Genomic DNA, 17,888 nt, shown 5'->3' on the forward strand with positions numbered 1-17,888 from the left:
TGACTTAAGGATTCTACAACTTCTGCAGACAAAAGTACTTCCCCATCATGAAAAGAACGAAGTCTATTAGCGATCTCATTTTCAGTATCACACATGTACAATTGGAGAAAACGGGGTTGATGAATGTCTTGAGGATAAAAAGAGCCTATCCAATGGTAAATCTGACCACTAACCTTAAACACATATGGTGCACGACCTTTGTTGATTGAGTCGTCTTCGTTTGCACCAAAAGACGTCATAGAGAACATGGAATTATATGCTCTTATGTTACGCATGAAGTGATCATCTTCGTAGAATTGCATAAGCACATCAGGCGGATGAAGAGGGTAAGGAAGAACTACATTACCCGACTTACAACATTTTGTATATTGTGGATGATTGGCTCTGGATAAATACAATACTCTCTCTTGATACCAAAAATAAGCTCCACAATACTCACATACACAGGTACAATTTCCACAGTCATAATAAAAAGGCAACGCTGGTATCTCCACTAAAAGTGAACTCCTGCGTGAACGACGTATTTGACGGGGGACTATTGTATTGGAAGTAGAAGCCATATGTCGCCGTTTTGGAGGCATGTGAAGAAGGCTTTACTGAAATGGAAATCAAAATTTATTGACGCTTAACATACTTTATATGTAAATGAAATTGAAAATTAGACTCAAAAAAGGTATTTTTGAAACTAACTACTTCATAGTTACCAATTGTTGGAGTATTTTTAACACACATTTAGAAGAGATTAATAAGCTATTGTATGATTGTATTAATCGATGGAATCTTTGTATAGCTACTAGGTAGAGGTGAATATGAAAAGGATATAAACAAAAAATTTACCATTCTATATTAACAGTTATAGTTGAATGCAAAGGCTCCATGTGTATTTGTTAGAAGTCTTCTCACTTGCATACTATTAGGTCTTGTGAATAAATTGACAAATAGACAAATTCCTGGTATCATATGGGGCATGTTATCTAGGAAAAGGTTTTTGTACCATAGTTTTGTTTATTCATGACCAAATTTACCTTAGAACCTTATAAATATGTTGATTAGTTACTTGATTAGAGCTGTTGTATGGAATTATTTTAGGTTTGTATCATATTTTTCATTTCTTTGTGTTATACAGTATAATAACAGGTTATGTTATTTTTTGTAGGTAAATTTTTTCTTCTAGCATTACTAAATACGCTATAGTGCATTATTTGTTATGTGAATATGCAATATTAAATCATAGAATTTGATTAGGGTTTTCTTTAGTTGTTATTAGGTAAAATATTCAAAAAAAAAAAAAGGTTATAGCATTATTGTCATTGCAGAAAATGTATGTTAAATTGTCTAAAATTTGAAAATACATTAATATAACTTGATTGTTAGAGGTATGTTGTATTTTTTAGAAATTATTTTTAGATTGAATGAACTTGGAAGGAGAGGATCCAAAAAATAGCAATATACTATTTATATATTATACATTACAGCTACGTACTTTTTTTTTATTGAGTAATGGTTATGGGTACTATAGAATGTAATGAGAAACATACCTTTTACATAAACTTTCTTTCATAAATTTACTAATGTGTATAATTTATGTTTAAGTTAAATAGTTTAAAAGGTATTGAAAATTTTCTGATAGAAAAGGTATTCGGTAAATTTTCTCAGTATTTGCAAATATGGTTAAGGGCATTATTCTCCTTTGGTCAAAATGGATTTTCCGTCTTGTATTTGCAAATATGGTTAAGGGTTTTATTGTCCTTTGGTCAAAATGTAATATACTTTTTTTTTATATAAACTACATGTAAACTCATTATTTTTGATTCATACTTGCTTTACATAGAATTTCAATTTAAAATGTTTACAGTATCCTTTCTCTTTTCTTCAATTGTCATATACAGTGTTGAATCCTATCTCTTTTCTTGCAATTGTCATATACAATGCTGAGACCTAAAACATTTGAATATTTTTATTTTTGTATTATTAAATTTTTTTGTAATCGGTAGAATCATCTTTTATTTTTTTGCATTAATTGTGTTAATTTCCAATCGTTTAGAACAAATGCACACACTCTTTGTAGATTGAAAAATTATTGCTTTTAAAATTCAGATTTTGATAAATTTAGAAATAGTGTCATGTCATCTTAATCTTAAATTTTATATTGTGAATTTTTTAAAAAAAAAAAGCTGAGATGTGGGAAGCATGATCAAAATACCTCTTGATATCTACATTGTAACATTTTATTGGCATAGCCAATTAACATGTGATATAAAAGAGAAAGCGTCATTTTTATGCAGTTGGTTTTATCTTTAAAAGTTTGATATCAATCTAATTGGCATAAGGGCATTTCCCAAAAAAAAACATGGAACTTCATTATCATATTTTAAATGAGATTGTTAATAGGGATGTCTCTTTTTTTGTCATTTGTTATTTATAAAAGGTACTGTTGGATAATTTATATATGCGATAAAAAGAGTCCTGGGTATTTTGGGAATTTTTTAATTTTAATAATTGTTTATAGGAGGAACATTTGGTTTAAAAAGGATGCAATTAATATTCAAAGGATGTGAAGAACTTTTGCACCACAATGGAGAACCTGACAAGTTTTTCTTTGAATTTCATTAAGAGTTACAGGGGCATTTTGGGAAGTTTTAATGATGTGAATATATTTTCCAGGAAAATTGAGAACTTGGCAAGTTTTCTTTGAGTTGATTATGTTGGAATTGCAAAAAATGATTAAGAAAAAGGAATTGAAATGTAATAGCTTTATAGATTACAAACTTAGTTAACTCTTTTCTTCAATTGTCATATACAGTGTTAAGACGTAAAACATTTGAATTTTTTTTTTTTTTTTTTTGGTAATCGGTAGAATCATCTTTTATTTTTTTTGCATTAACTGTGTTAATTTCCAATAGTTTAGAACTATTGAACAGACTCTTTGTAGATTGAAAAATTAATGGAATTATTATTGTCATTTCAGAAATTGCATGGTTAACATTAGTTTTAATCCGTCTAAATAGTTTTAGATTGAATGAAGTTGGATACTATGGCTTAGGATAAGTTGGGAGGATTCATTTTATTTAGATTGAATGAACTTGGAAACTATGGCTTAGGATAAGAGTGGGAGGATTTGTTTAAGAAAAGAGAACCAACATCAATTATACAGAAATTCAAAACATACCTTTTGTAAACAATAACGTAGAACAGGCTTATGGTGGCGGTAATTGATGGAAGATGTTGTTGGTGACACAAACTTAATCTTGATTCTTGGACGGGATGTTGATAGTCACACCCAAAAAGTCGTAGACGTTGCTCAAAAAGACAGAATGATTAGAAAGGTGCAAGTAAACCAAAATCCAAGGAAATTGAAAGAACGAAGCACATACCGAAATTTCTCACACAGGTTGTTGATGGTTGGTGGCGGAATTGACGGTAGTTGTTGACATAAATCGATTATTGATTTGTGGATGGTAATCGTGGAGAAATCGAATCTTGATTCGTGAATGGAACCAAAATCCTAAGGAAATTGAAACATATCGATCATATACACAGATGGATCATTCGTAATTCAAAGAACCGAGCAATTGAACCAAAACCCAAAATTGAAAGAACGAACGACATACCGAAATTTCCTAGACAGGCTATTGATGTTGGTGTCGTTAATTGACGGTATTTGTTGATAGGCTGTCGATTGTTGGATGGAAACCGTCGAGATATCTAATCTTGATTCCTGAATGGATATCGTTGATTGTCAAACCCAATCCGTCAAAGATATCGATCAAAAACACAGAAAGATCAGACAGAGGATCAATCGATAAAAAATCCTTACGTAATTCAAAGAACTTACGACAAACCAGAATTTTTCACACAACAGTTGTTGGATGGAAATCGTGAAGATATGTAATCTTGATTCGTGAATGGAAATCGATGATTGTCTAACCCAATCCGTCAAAGATAACGATCAAAAACACAGAAAGATCAGAAAGAGGATTAGTCGATCAAAATCGTTACGTATTCAAAGAACTAACGACAAACCATAATTTTTCACACAACAGGGTAGATGCAAATATTAGTCGCTGGGAGATACAAACAACCACAGTCACATTCGATTCACAAAGAAAGGGGCGTGGGAAGGAAATAAATTTTCAGATGTTGTAAAAGTAGAAGGGCGACATAGCAATTTTGTCCAAAGTGACGTGGTTAAAATCGAAACTTTCAAATTTTACTGTTCCGAGACTTGTTATAATTTAATATATGTATATAATAATTGTAGCAGTTCTTGTTCAGTTTATTGATTCAGCCACTTGACTATTTTCTGTATTTTATCGTTTTTATTTTCTGTATTTTCATCCTTTTTTGTAAGAAGAATTGTGGGGTAACACAAGTGACTTTTTTTATTTTTATTTTTTTATTATTTTAGGTTTGTTATCGGTTTATTTTAAAAAATTACCAAACATCAAAAACCAATAACCGGATGAGGTTCAAGTTTCAATAGATTACATGCAAAGTTTGGACCATAAAAATGGTCAAATGGAATGAACAGATTACATTCAAATGATTTTTCTTTAAAATTTTTGTTTTATTTTCTGTATTAAACATAATGAAAGCTTGTTATAACCAAAGGTCATAAACAAAATAACTTTTCCAATTTAATTAGAATAAGAAATTTTAGATTATTATTGTAAAAAGGATGAATCTTTTGTAGTTTATATTTTACAGTGTACTCTATAGATTATTTTTAAATACAATTAATGAACTTTTATTCCATGTCGAGTACAAGGGAAGAAAATACCATGAGGCAATTAAATTCAATAGGATATTTTTATGAGTAAAAATACTTGAAATAAAAAATTAAATAAGTTCATTTGATTAAGCCCCGCAGCAGAATTCATTCTTTGAGACGCTTTCTCCCTTTGAGACGCTTCCGGCATATGACCAAACAAATTCATCGCCATTTTCGCTCTATTACTTAGAGTTGTTTATACGAAACCTTAGCCTTCGGTCGACGACGCCTCCGCCTCTGGCCAACGACGCCTCCGCCTCCGGTTGACGACGCCTCCACCTCCGGTCTCCAGTCGACGAGATTGACGAAGTCTCCTACTCCGGCCTACAGCCGCTTCTGCCTCCTTCTTTCACGTTGTTTACAGGTACGCTCGGACTTTGGGTGTAGTTGATTTATTTGTTGATTAATGTTGTGTTTATGACAATGTCTTCTCTGTGTACGAAATATTACTTCATATTTCTGGTTGATAACTCTAGAAAGCATCATCGACTCTGTTTTGAACTTCATCTGCTGTTGCTCCAAAAAGAAAAAATTGTCCTCTCTAACTTCCTTCCTGATTTCAACATTAGCCCCATCTAATGTTCCTATAATCAGGCATCCATTGAGTGCAGATTTCATATTAAGAATATTTCAAAACCACTCAATGATCACACATCCTCCTCTATAACTATTCGATTTCACATTATAATTTTGTTAAAGTTCACATTTATTGCTTAATTATATAGAAACCAATATTTAGAAAAGCAAGATTTTTCATCAAATGTTGACCAAGATATATGCTTATAGCTGTGAGAGCTGCAGTATCAGCATTTCGTAGGGAAGAAGAATCACAAGTTCACCATTCATCTAAAAGAAGAAGAGAGAGATCAGATCAGGTTTGTCCATTTTTCTTTATGGAACTCCATGTTAAAGAGGTAATTTGGTAATTTAGTTTCAGACATAATAGTAGTAACATGTATTGTATGGAATCAGGACAGGGTTAATTATGGTGATTCAATGTTCATGGAGACACCACGAGGCAAAGGTCTTCAATTCCCATTTTTTGTTGCTGATCGTGTTATTATAAAGTCCAATATCGCTCATTAGCTAAGGTTTCTGATACTTCATCATCACAGCAAACTTCAAGTAAGATAACACCCAATTGGCTCTAAACCCATGTGGCATCTTTAAATGTATGTATGTGTGTGTGTGTTCTAAAGATAATTGTGTAGCAAGTTTTGCATATGTGACTGATTCAATTTCACTTCAAGTGCCTTTAGCTGTGGGGTATCGATTATTATTTCATCATCTTCTCATTAGTTAGATTAAGTCATAATCTTTAACATATCTTTACCCTCATTATTTTCTATGATCATTTTTATGCTCATTTTCTTATCAACAGGCCTGAGGTTATACATTGGAAATTTACCATCACATATGGATGAGGTACTAGTGCAAACAACCAAGAGCAGGAGGATCCGTATGGTAGAAAGAAAAACCAGAAAAAGAAGTGTTGATAAACCCAAAACGAAACATCTTGAAGCAAGGTATACATATTAACAAACATTATTTGAGTTAATATATGAATCAAGAGTACATAAAGCATTGAATTTGTTTTGAAAAGAGCATAAACTTACCTTGGGCATCTTCAATTTTATATAAAATTTTGGTTTTTTTTTGGTGTTCGAGACTCTTAGAATTAATTATACGAGTGTTTATGCTTTTGTAGGCATACAATGGACAGTAAAGAAAAGAAAAAGAGAAGTGTGACATTGATCAGAGATCATTCCAAAGAATATCTATCAAATTTAACAGTTGAGTTTGATCAATTCGGTAGAGCTATTGGACCTAACCGCTTTAAGTTCACCAGTTATCATGGAGTGACTACGAGGAAGATGATTTCTATCCTTATAGATAGTTGGGATTTAGTGGATCAATGTGACAAGGATCAATTGTGGTTGAACATAAAGGTAAAACTCATTTCAACACAATTTTGATATCATTTAATAGTAGCAATCACAATTTCCTGCCATGTTATTCTCTTCTATCATACAAGTTGTATCATATCATTTACCTAATAATTGTTATCTTCATTTTTTATTTAAAAAAGCAGAATTATTGGCATATACGAGATGATAATCATAAAGCACAAGTACTTAGAGATTGCAACACGCAATGGAAGGCCTACAAGTCGGCGCTTCTTAAGTTGTGGGAAAAAGGTGTCAATCCAGTAAAAGAATACCCGTACCTTGACAAAGCAATGTGGAAAAAGTTTATTGTTCTAAAATCCACGGAAGACTTTGAGGTCTGTTTGAGTTTATAATATTATTATGTTTTACTATTTCTAATTGGACAATTCATTTGTAAAGGAATTAAGAAGAAAAGGAAGGGAGGCAGCAAATAAAAACAAGAACAATCCTCGGTTGGGCCCAAGCGGGTATCGTGGTAATGAAAGAAAATGGGATGAAGAGGCAACATCTGGTGTAACAATAAAAGGCCACAATATATCAAGCAAGCGGGCAAGGAATTTTCTCTATGCCAGGAGAAAACGCAATGCATCGGGGCAGTTGGTTATAACGCCAGAGACCGAACCTCTAGCAGATAAGATTGTAAGATAGTGGCCTTTGAAAGTTCTTTATTAAATAAACTGCTCTTACAGTTGTATTGTTTGCATTTTTATAGATCCAAAAAGATATTCTGTTATCTCAAGGAGTGTTGGAGCTTGGACCTCGGTCTGATCTACTGGCGGAGGTACTAGGACGGGAACATTCCGGTCGCACGAGGGCAGTTGGTCATAATATCGGATTAAAGCAATCAATGATTTATAAAAGAAAAAAGAAAGAACATGAGTTACCCGATGTTGAACAGATGCAAGAAAAGCTAGAGACGAGGATGTTGAATAGCAACTTTTATGACAAGATCAAAGATAGGTTGATGACTGAGATGTCGGAACAATTAGTACCGATAGTGGTTGATGCGTTGAAGCAAGATAAGACAACTGATATGGCGGAAGACACAAATTTTTCTCTATAACAGTTGAAACCCAATACCCTTTGTAAGCTCAGGATGTTGATCTAAATCAACTCTTTTTCCGGTGGCATCCAAATGGGCAAAATAGTCATTTTGCACTGTACATTATGATACAAATTGATTAGCATGACCACATTAGGAACCTTAGATAACAAAAGGGAACTTGTTAGTCTCGCTATTATGATGTTAGATTTGATGATGCCATGTTGGTAGTTTAGGCTATCAGTTTGAGCAGCATTGCAACCAGGTTGGCACTTCAGGTTTCCTTTATTAAATCGGGTATGAAATTATCACATTTTTTATTCCCTTGTGAAATGATTTTGTTTGTGTTGTGATTCAAATCATCCCCAGGTTGAACATCATCAATTCCAATTGAGAATCTACCGAGCACTGCATCAAAATAATCTCATCATACACTTTCACCAAACATCTATTCAGAGCTCACAACTTCTCCTATAGCAGCAGCCTCACTTGGGAAGGTGTATAAGGGTAGATTAAAGGAAAATGGGGATTTGGTTGCTGTTAAGGTACAAAGGCCTTATGTACTTGAAATAGTAACTATTGATTTATTCATCATAAGGAACTTAGGATTGGCTCTTCGACGTTTTCCTCAGGTAATATTTGTCAAAATTCAGTTCCACATAACATGCATTGTTTTTCTTGATTATCTGAGGCTAGAAAACAAGTGGTTAATGTTATTTGTAAATTAGTAAACTCTTTCTATCTGTTTTTCATATCTTCTTTGCATGACATGATTTCTCCTTAATGTCTCTTCAGATATCATTCTTTCAGAAAAATATTCAAGTAACTGATTCATAAATACAAGATATAATCATATAATATCAACTTTCTTTATGTGAGTAAATGAGTAAATGACCATTTTACCCTTCTGTAAATAAAAAAGAAAAGTGAATAGAGAAAAGATTTCTAGATCCCAAATTCAATTCATCTTCTGTGTAATCTTTAATCACATTGATCATTTTGAAATTTTCTGTCCAGGACCAAAAGATTCAGAGACTATTCCAATCTCATACGTATATAATCGTTTTAGTGCAATCAACAATTGTCCGATTGGGAGTGTGGTTACTACGTTATGAACTGGATGCATGAGTTTGTACTTTTTCGACAACATGGATTTCCGAATGTAAGTATATTGTTAGATATTTTTTTTGCATTTTTGTTTATTGTATAAAAGGCTCGCCTTTGTTAAATAACAAATTTTTTATCTTAATTTGTTTGTAGAACATTTGGAAGGACAAAAAACCATTTTCTAGTGAGGAATTGGACGAACGAATTAAAACATGGCTGAGAACTTTTGGAGATAAAGTGAAGTCTTTTTCAAGTTAACGGTTAGTTGTTCTATATACATTGTTATAATTAGTTATGTTTTTCAAAAAACCATTTTCTAGTGAGGAATTGGACGGAATTTTTTTTATGGAAAATGAGATATATAAAAGTAGGATGCTATATTTTGTGTTTTATTGTGGAAGTTTGCAGATTTCAAGTTAGGGAGGTTGTTGTTATGGAGGTACACAAACATCCCTTGTATTTCATGTTGTATTTGCTCATATTTTTTATGTTGTGGAGAAGTTTTCACCCTTGCATTGCTATAGATGAAGTTGTTAATGGCATGAATGTCCAATAATTTGAGTTTTCTTCATTAAAAGTTATTTGAGATTTTGAATCCTAAGTTTTCTTGTTTTTGTAGGCATACACTGAATTAGCCACAAAGGGTAAATAGAGGTCAGAGGTGTGACATTAATAAATTTAAGAATGTTTTTATGTTTAATGAACTAGGTATACAACTTTTAGATTGTATAGACTGTAGTCTGAATTCTGAAAGAATATTAATGTTTTTATGTTTAATGAACTAAATGGTTATTGTAATTTTTTTTCTGTTTCTTAAAATGAAAACATGATCAATGATGTCCCACTTCTTATGATTGGAATGGAATCATATAGTAGGTTTGTATTTTATAGAGATTGATCAATTGGTTACAATTCACATGGTAAAAGCTTTGCAGAAATTAAAGAGTTTGTTTAAGTTGGAATAGTTGGAATGGTGATCCATGTGTTCCGCAGCATCCATGCATCCATGGAGTGGAATTGGCTGATTAATAAGGCTGGAATGCAAAGCCAGAATGGGCTGGAATGCATGACTATGTTACAACGTTATATAATCACTTCTCAAAACAAACTTTTTATAGCATGTTGAAGCGTTAATTTGTTGCATCAATGGGTGATAGTTGTGGCTTTTGAAATCAGAAAAACAGTTTGCTGAGAACAAACTTATAGAATTGTACACAAAACTTGGAACTACCCATGGTCAAATCTTACTTTGTCACGCCACCTAAGTGTAATATTAATGAACAAGATGAATTGATGCTCATTTTTCAGCTGAATTATAGCTTAAAAACTGGTCATAAGCATTGTTTGGTTGGAAGTTCATTCTATTCAAACAAGTTGTTCATAAATTATATGATGTCTTGAATTAACTATTGATGATAATGTTGTTGATGAGTTTATTATGAACCTTGTAGTTTTCTATACTTTAATAAAGAACAATTTGGACATCATTTAGGTGTTGTGGGGAAATGGGATATGGTGGAATGTAATGAATCGATATGTGGTATGTAAAAGTTGGGTTCATAACTAAGAAAAAAAAAGTGTTAAAAAAATACCGTTTAATAAGAAACATTTAATAAAGTATTTAGTTCATTTAAAATAGTTAAATATCATAATTCATTTAAAAAGTCTAAAATAATAAGTGGTACGATATTTAGTACATATTTTTATTTTTTAATAGGAGAGAAAACGTCTTTTCTCTCTCAGGGTGGAGGGAAATTAACCATCAAACTCTCTGTTTTCTGAACACTGCAAATCGGACATATCTTAACCCTTCTCTCACACACTAAACATACGCACAAATGCCGGCATGGAAGCCACAACATGGTTGCAGGCCGACTCCGGCAGTTCCTGCATGCCATATCCTTTCTCGGGACGCTGTTCAGATCAACAAAACAAGACTCAACTTGTTCCTCTGGAACGGCGGCGGCGGCAGCAGCAGTGCTGCACCCCTCACCGGCGACCCTCCGTTGAAGCATATCCTCCAAGAGAAATGTCCTTTCCTCATAGAAATGGTACATTTGTCTAAATCGAACAGCCTGTTCGTCTTTCACTTTTATCTTTTCTTCAATCTCCTTCCTCTTTTTCACTTCTTCCGCAAAGTTTCTCCGCCAGAATTCCTCCACGCTTAGCATCATCTGGTTGATCTTCACGAATACGAATATCCCATAAGTGATAGATTGACAAAAAATCAACTTAGATATATGTAAAAGAGAAAGGTATTTACATGGTAACCTATAAGAAAGTTTTGTTGTCCTACTAAAGAAGACAGAAGATGATCATCAGCAGTCGCACTTTCGTCCGGAGCAATTGGTTCTGGAGGAGACAGTTGCAGATCGGTGTCGATTGCGGCGGTGGTTCGTGGAGAATTGCGGGAGTGTTGATGGAGAAGATGAATCGATGGGAATTGAGTGAAAGGGTTTGTAAACGGCACACCAGTCGTACTGTTCAGAAGTTCAATCCTCCTCCTTTTGTTTGCAGCGGCAGAGGGTTCGCCTTCATCGTGGATCTTGTTCTTCTTCTTCCTGGGCGCCATTTTGGTGAAAAAAAGTTATGTGGTTATAGATGAACAGATTCCCAGTAGTTGATAAGCTGATGGAAGATTGATCGTCGCTTTGGGGAAATATAAAGGGTGTAAAACGGCGGCAAACGACAGGGAGGTGGTGGTTCGAGGAGGCGCGTCGTCGGATTATAAAGTTACGACGGTTCTTGGAAGAATGTGTCGATTCCATCCTCGTGTATATATAAATGTTCATTGGATTTTGATTGCAAAAACAGTATTTTGTTTCTCCGATCTCTGACTGGATTGATCACCTTTTCTCTGGTTTCCAGCGGGAGTAATGTGATCGAAGTGGTGGTATTTGCGATTGGAGAAGACGGTTAAAATCTGGTTTATTGGGTAAATTTGTAATTTTACACAAAGAATGTATGGAAAAAAAAAGTTCAGGGCAGAATGAGTTTTTTACAAAAGTCTTGCACTTAGAAAAAATAATTACCAAGTGACGGTATTTCAAAGATATTTAGGTATTAATTGCACTTCAATTAAAAAAGAAAAAAAAATTATTAACCACTCATTTCCTCACGTGTTATTCTCTCTCACCGTTTCTCATGCGCTTCTTCCTTACGGTTTCTCTTCCATTGCCGGTGATATCTTCTTATCAACGACCACCTTCCCACGCCTGCATCACCCGTAAGATTTAATTTTTTAATGAGTCCCTGAATTTATTTTTATGTTCTTCGACTAAGTCAAGATTTTTTATTGAATTTTTTTTTTGTCATGCCGATGACCTTTCTAAGACTAAAAATAGATGCTTTGAAAATTGTTTTATGTTTTTTGATTGGTTTTTCTATGATTTTATCTTGTGCACATCACATGTTTGATTATTGGTTGCTTTAATAGAGTTTGTTCTTGTGAAGCATGTGGAATTTTCAGATTTTTGTACACGATAGAATTCCCCCCTTGCACAAGATTTTTGTTTTTGGTCCGAGCCATTTGTACGATGGTTGCTTCCAGATTCAAGTTTTCCTTGCCACTGATTTGAAATGATGTTTGATCAAGTGGGATATATTAAAATACTTTTAGAGTTTTATGATAAATGTACATACCCCCACACTAAATGAATGAAAACAGAGGACAAAGTCATTACCAGATCTTTGAAGTTCTAAAAAAAATTATGTATAGTTAGTTGTGAGCACAACCCACCGATACATAATAGCTTTGAGAAACTTGCATCAGCAAGTATAAAACCTGATACATTCGACTAGAAACGATACAGTATAATTTTAGTATTCTAAATAAAAAAAAATATTAACATGATTATACAACGATCGTTTAATTTATTCATGATTTTTTATAAAAAAATTCTAAAGTTAGTTGTTTTTTATAATTTTATTTTTGTGAAAATAATAATCGATCATAGACTACATATTAAATGATTGAAATAAATGGAAATTGTCAAAAAAAAAATTACAGTATTTTGGTAATTAAATTTGAGACCACCGTATTTTGGTAAATATTTTTAAAAAAGACTATGTCCAAGTAGAAAACTCGGGCAGAATAAATAAATGTTTTACCTCAAACGTTTATAGTATTTTTGTTGGTTAGGATTTCAATTCCATTTTTTTGTTCGTACTTTTAGCCAAAAGATTTGGAATTTAAACCAGACAAAATTTGCAAAAATGGTGCATTTTTTCCAAAATTTTGTCCGATCTTTCGATTTTTTTTGGTTTCTTAGTTCTTTGACCTATTTTGTGTGTCAAATGGTCCTTTGACTTAACTCCTATTAACCCCCTCATGGGCCTTCTAGAGGGTATATTTGTCTTTTTATCTTTTAGGGATCATTTGAAAAAAATCTTCATTTTGCAAAAAAAAAATTAATACCTATTTAATTATTTTAATAAATAAATGGGAAATCTTCATAAAAGTTCTAAAATTTTACCCTAATTTAAAAGTCCCAAACTAAAATTTGTTTACGATAAAACATGAATTACCGGTAAAAATGACGATTTGACTCTTTTTTTCGGTTTACCGGCTTTATTACTTACATGTTTCATTAAAGTCTCATTATTTTACCCTAATTTGTGAATTAGTCCCAAAATAAAATTTATTGATGATTTAACCATTTTTTTCATGTAACATACTTTTTATCGGTTTTATTGCTGACTTAGACATTTAGTCATTAAATTAGCTGATAAGATGAACACAATGGGTTATATAACATTTACTGTAAAATTTGATACCTATTTGATACCCATCTCATCAGCTCATTTATAACTATATATCTACGTCAGCAATGAAACCAATAAAATGTGTGTTTCCAAGAAAAAATGGCAGAAAATGAGTCGATGTCTGATGAGATGGATATATTGGGTTACATAAGATTAGATAGACAATATGATATTTCTTATAAACATAAAAAATAACGCAGTTGTTGTTAGTTTATGTAATTGTTGTAGTATTTGTTTAATGCATTTTATGTTCCAATAAAATATACAATACATCAGGATATCAAGTTTTATGCTAAACATAACATTATAACTCAACATATCCATCTCATCATCTCATTTAATGACTAGGCTTCGAGTCAACAATAAAACCAGTAAAATGTACGTTACATAGAAAAAATGGTCAAATCATCAGTAAATTTTATTTTGTGACTTATTCGCAAATTAGGGTAAAATAATGGGACTTTAGTGAAACAGGTAAGTAATAAAACCGGTAAACCGGAAAAAATGGGTTAAAATCGCCATTTTTACTGGTAATTCATGCTTTTTCGTAAACAAAATTTAGTTTGGGACTTTTTCGTAAATAAGGTAAAATTTTAGGACTTTTCTGGAGATTTCCCTAAATAAATAACAAAATAGGTCACTCCTTCTCTCTCTCTCTCTCTCTCTCTCTCTCTCTCTCTCTCCCGTCTTCTTTGTTAAGAAAACACACACTAAATGCAATGCTTGAAACCCAAAACTTGAAACACCCATTGTGATGCTTGTATACACACTAAATGTTATATATGCTTGAAACCTAAAACTCAAAACACCCTTTGCGATTCCATACAATATGATTAAGATCTCCGGGCCCTTTGCGATTCCATATGATTTTTGGTTGCCGATTTTTATCCAAAGTCATGGCGGTGGGGAAGATGAAGACTGGCGACCACCGATGATGACTGTTCCATGGTCGAAGACTCATAGACAGAATCTGTAACATCCCAAAAAATCAAATAAATTTTTACTTTTAAATTAATTTCAGTCATACGGTAATCATATAAAAATAGTCGAGAAAATATCATAATATCATATTATCAGATTACAAAATCCCAAAATCACGTGATGCGGAAAATCGTAGGTGGATGCGGTGCGATCAGGTCGGACACTTCCCTTTCGAGCTGGGAGTACCTAAAACATAAACTAAACACCGTAAGTGCAAAACTTAGTGACTTTCCCCAAAATACCCCATATCATACATATATAACAGTCAAGCATATCGGGATGCTCACAGCCCCTTCAGTCTCTTTCAACTAATACTGGGTATATTCCAACTCTTCGGTCTCTTTCAACCGGTACTAGGTATATTTCACCCCCCTATGGGTATCTTTCAACCGATATCGGGTCTATTTCGCCCCTACCACTACCACATAATCTCATAACAAAAGAGTCACAAAGACATCAAGAAAATATAGGCATAATGGACAATTGTCACGAAGTCAATCATCATACTACAAGCAAAATTAAGTGGGCCGACAATGGTGTCTTCGACCCACGAATATGGTGAAGGAAACTCACCTCAGAATGAAGATATCAAATCACATTCAGGTTGCTGACTCGTAAAATCCTCTTACTAGATCACAAGTATAAAACCCTAATTACAAATTAGGTCAATAATCTAACCCGAGAGTCTAAACCCTAAATTCAGACTTAAGGGTAAAAAGGTTGTATAAACCATGCCTTATTGGGCCTACCCTATCAAGGACCAAATCCAAAACTAGCCCAAAATGCATTCCAAGTCCAATTAAAAAGAGACCCTAAGGCCCAAACACGGGCCCAAGAACTCCATCATGGCCAAAGGCTGACAAATAACCTAATACTGCAAATAGGCCTATGGCCCAAACTTCATCAAGGCAGAAGCCCATCAAATTCCGAGCCGAAAACGCCAAAGGCCCAATGACAGACGTACGCATGACGTACTTGGCACGTACGCCCGACGTATGCTGCTAATCTGAAAATCGAGGCGTTGGCCCAGTACGCGCAAGGTACTATTGAGTACGCCCGACGTATTGGTCAAACAACCATCCATCAAAATTTGTCTTAACCTATTAAACTTTTGACGTCAAAAATAAGATCCAAGGTATTTATAGTGTATTAATCCATAAAGTTTCAAACTTTATGCTTTTGCATGACTTAATGGGACTCAAACCATGGATTATGCCTTCTATCTCCCTTAAGTGGTCACCAACTCAAGCATGGTTGAGTTCCAACCTCCAAGATACGATTTTTATGACTTTATGCACCCTAAGAGTCTAAAAGGACAACTCAAATGGGACCAAAAGATGCTAAGTTCTTCCCTAAACCTAGATTTAGAAAGAATGAGTAAGTTTAAGACTTTATACCTCCAATGAGCTAGAAATGATGCACATCATTTATATCTATAAGCTTATTCTTATCGTTTGCTTTTCCTCAAGCCTCCTTCTTCTTCAAGATCACAAAAGGAACACCCATAACTTTTAGTAAGCTCAAGAATGCTCTTCACGATGGCTAGGGTTTTGAGATTAGCACAAAAGGCAATGAGGGATGATAAGGTGAAAGGCTTGAGGGGTTTAATTAGCTTAAATATGGTGCAAACCCTAAAAATTATGGTTTTCACTTGGCTTACGTACGCGGGCATAGGTACCCCCAATATACATAAGGGACCCCCCGACTTTACGCGTGCATGGGAGTACGTCGTGCGTACCTTATGTATACCGAACGTACTCGGACATAGTCCATGAGTAAAAAGAAGTTTAATGCAAGAATTGTAACTGGCGAATCCGGATGTTACAACTTTCCCCCACTTGAATCAAACTTCATCCTTGAAGTCTACTGTCGCAAACAACTCAGGGTAATGCTCCCTTATTTCTTCCTCTAGCTCCCACATCCACTCAGAACCCTTGTGGTGCTGCCACTGCACTTTTACCAACTCAACTACCTTGTCCTTGAAGGTTATCGTCTTCTGGTCAAGGATCACTACTGGTCTCTCGATATAATTTAGGCGATCATCCACCTGGATATCCTCCAATGGAACCAATGTGTAATCATCAACCAAACATTTCCGCGGCTGAGAGATGTGAAACGTGCTATGGATCTGACTAAGCTCCTTAGAAAAATGCAAGTGATAAGCCACCCGGCTCATCCAGGCCAAAACCCTGAAAGGACCAATGTACCTAGGGACCAACTTGCCCCTCTTCTTGAATCGGATGACACCTTTCAAAGGCGACACCTTCGGTAGAACCATATCTACGACCTGGAACTCTAGATCTGATCGGATCTTGTCGGCATAGCTCTTCTACCGACTATGTGATGTCTAGAGTCTACCTTGAACCTGCTGAATCATCTCGGTCGTTGTGAGTACAACCTCGTTACTCCCCATGACCCGCTGACCGTCTGCAACCCAACATATCGGGGTCCTACACTTCCTCCCATAGAGCATATCAAACTGAGGTCGATCGATGATGACATGATAACTAGTGTTGTACGTAAATTCCGTTATATGAAGATCTATATCCCAAATACCGCTGAAATCTAGAACACATGCCCGTAGAATATCCTCTAATGTCTAGATTGTCTGCTCACTCTGACCATCCATTTGCGGGTGAAAATTCGTGTTGAAGTGCAAACGAGTACCCAACTCCCCATGGAGTGTCTTCTAAAACCGAGAGGTAAACCGCACATCCCTATCCGAGACCATAGAAATCGACACCCTATGGCGTGCCACAACCTCCCGAATATAGATATCTACCAACTTCGGGATAAAGTGTGCACTTTTGGTCAATCGATCCACGATGAACTATATCGAATCCATTATGCACATCGTCCGTGGCAGCTTCTTGATGAAATCCATAGTAATATCTTTCCATTTACAAGCAAGAATGTCTAACGACTGCATCTTGCCGTGAGGTCGTTGATGTTCGGCCTTGACTTTCCTGAAAGTCAAGCACCTATCTACATACCAAGCTACATCCTACTTCATACATGGCCACTAATAATCGGGACAGATATATCTATACAACTTTGTCGCTCTGGGGTGAATAGAGAATCTCGACTTGCGCGCCTCCTCCATAAAAAACTGACGTGCACTACCCCAGTACGACACTCATACCCTTCGATGAAGGGTCAATAATCCCTAGTTATCATAATCAAAGGAAGCCACTTACCCCCACAATACACTCCCTCTTCCAGTGCTCTTCCTTTATAGCCTCAACTTGAGCTTCTCTAATCTGCTCCAATAATG

The 17,888-nt window shown here is 34.6% G+C and overlaps 2 protein-coding genes and 1 long non-coding RNA gene across 12 annotated transcripts; 1 reads left to right on the forward strand and 2 right to left on the reverse strand.

Moving 5' to 3' along the window:
* Positions 1-391: 391 nt before the first annotated feature.
* LOC128132250 (uncharacterized) lies at positions 392-4,049 on the reverse strand. Its single transcript, XR_008230472.1, has 4 exons — positions 3,836-4,049; positions 3,612-3,718; positions 3,170-3,505; positions 392-596 (listed from the first exon to the last, which is right to left on the reverse strand). It is a non-coding gene; the product is annotated as an uncharacterized LOC128132250 (long non-coding RNA).
* A 600-nt stretch (positions 4,050-4,649) lies between these two features.
* Positions 4,650-9,703, forward strand: LOC111892126 (uncharacterized). Of its 10 annotated transcripts, XM_052768720.1 has the most exons (11): positions 4,650-5,135; positions 5,558-5,646; positions 5,744-6,297; positions 6,480-6,720; positions 6,864-7,055; positions 7,120-7,359; positions 7,433-8,394; positions 8,780-8,924; positions 9,023-9,129; positions 9,278-9,308; positions 9,489-9,703. In XM_052768720.1, the coding sequence occupies exons 3-7, from the start codon at positions 6,119-6,121 to the stop codon at positions 7,781-7,783; spliced, it is 1,203 nt and encodes a 400-aa protein (XP_052624680.1). In that variant the 5' UTR covers positions 4,650-5,135; positions 5,558-5,646; positions 5,744-6,118; the 3' UTR covers positions 7,784-8,394; positions 8,780-8,924; positions 9,023-9,129; positions 9,278-9,308; positions 9,489-9,703. The 10 variants fall into 10 exon arrangements, with proteins under 10 accessions (XP_052624680.1, XP_052624679.1, XP_052624678.1 ...); XM_052768719.1 differs by having other exon boundaries at positions 9,023-9,308; XM_052768718.1 differs by having other exon boundaries at positions 9,278-9,703.
* Positions 9,704-10,489: 786 nt separating this feature from the next.
* On the reverse strand, positions 10,490-12,529 carry LOC111892122 (probable BOI-related E3 ubiquitin-protein ligase 3). Its single transcript, XM_042899898.2, has 2 exons — positions 11,133-12,529; positions 10,490-11,052 (listed from the first exon to the last, which is right to left on the reverse strand). The coding sequence occupies exons 1-2, from the start codon at positions 11,439-11,441 to the stop codon at positions 10,609-10,611; spliced, it is 753 nt and encodes a 250-aa protein (XP_042755832.1). The 5' UTR covers positions 11,442-12,529; the 3' UTR covers positions 10,490-10,608.
* Positions 12,530-17,888: the final 5,359 nt, after the last annotated feature.

The sequence above is a fragment of the Lactuca sativa genome, chromosome 2 (genome assembly GCF_002870075.4).
Source record: "Lactuca sativa cultivar Salinas chromosome 2, Lsat_Salinas_v11, whole genome shotgun sequence".
NCBI classification, from domain to species: domain Eukaryota; kingdom Viridiplantae; phylum Streptophyta; class Magnoliopsida; order Asterales; family Asteraceae; genus Lactuca; species Lactuca sativa.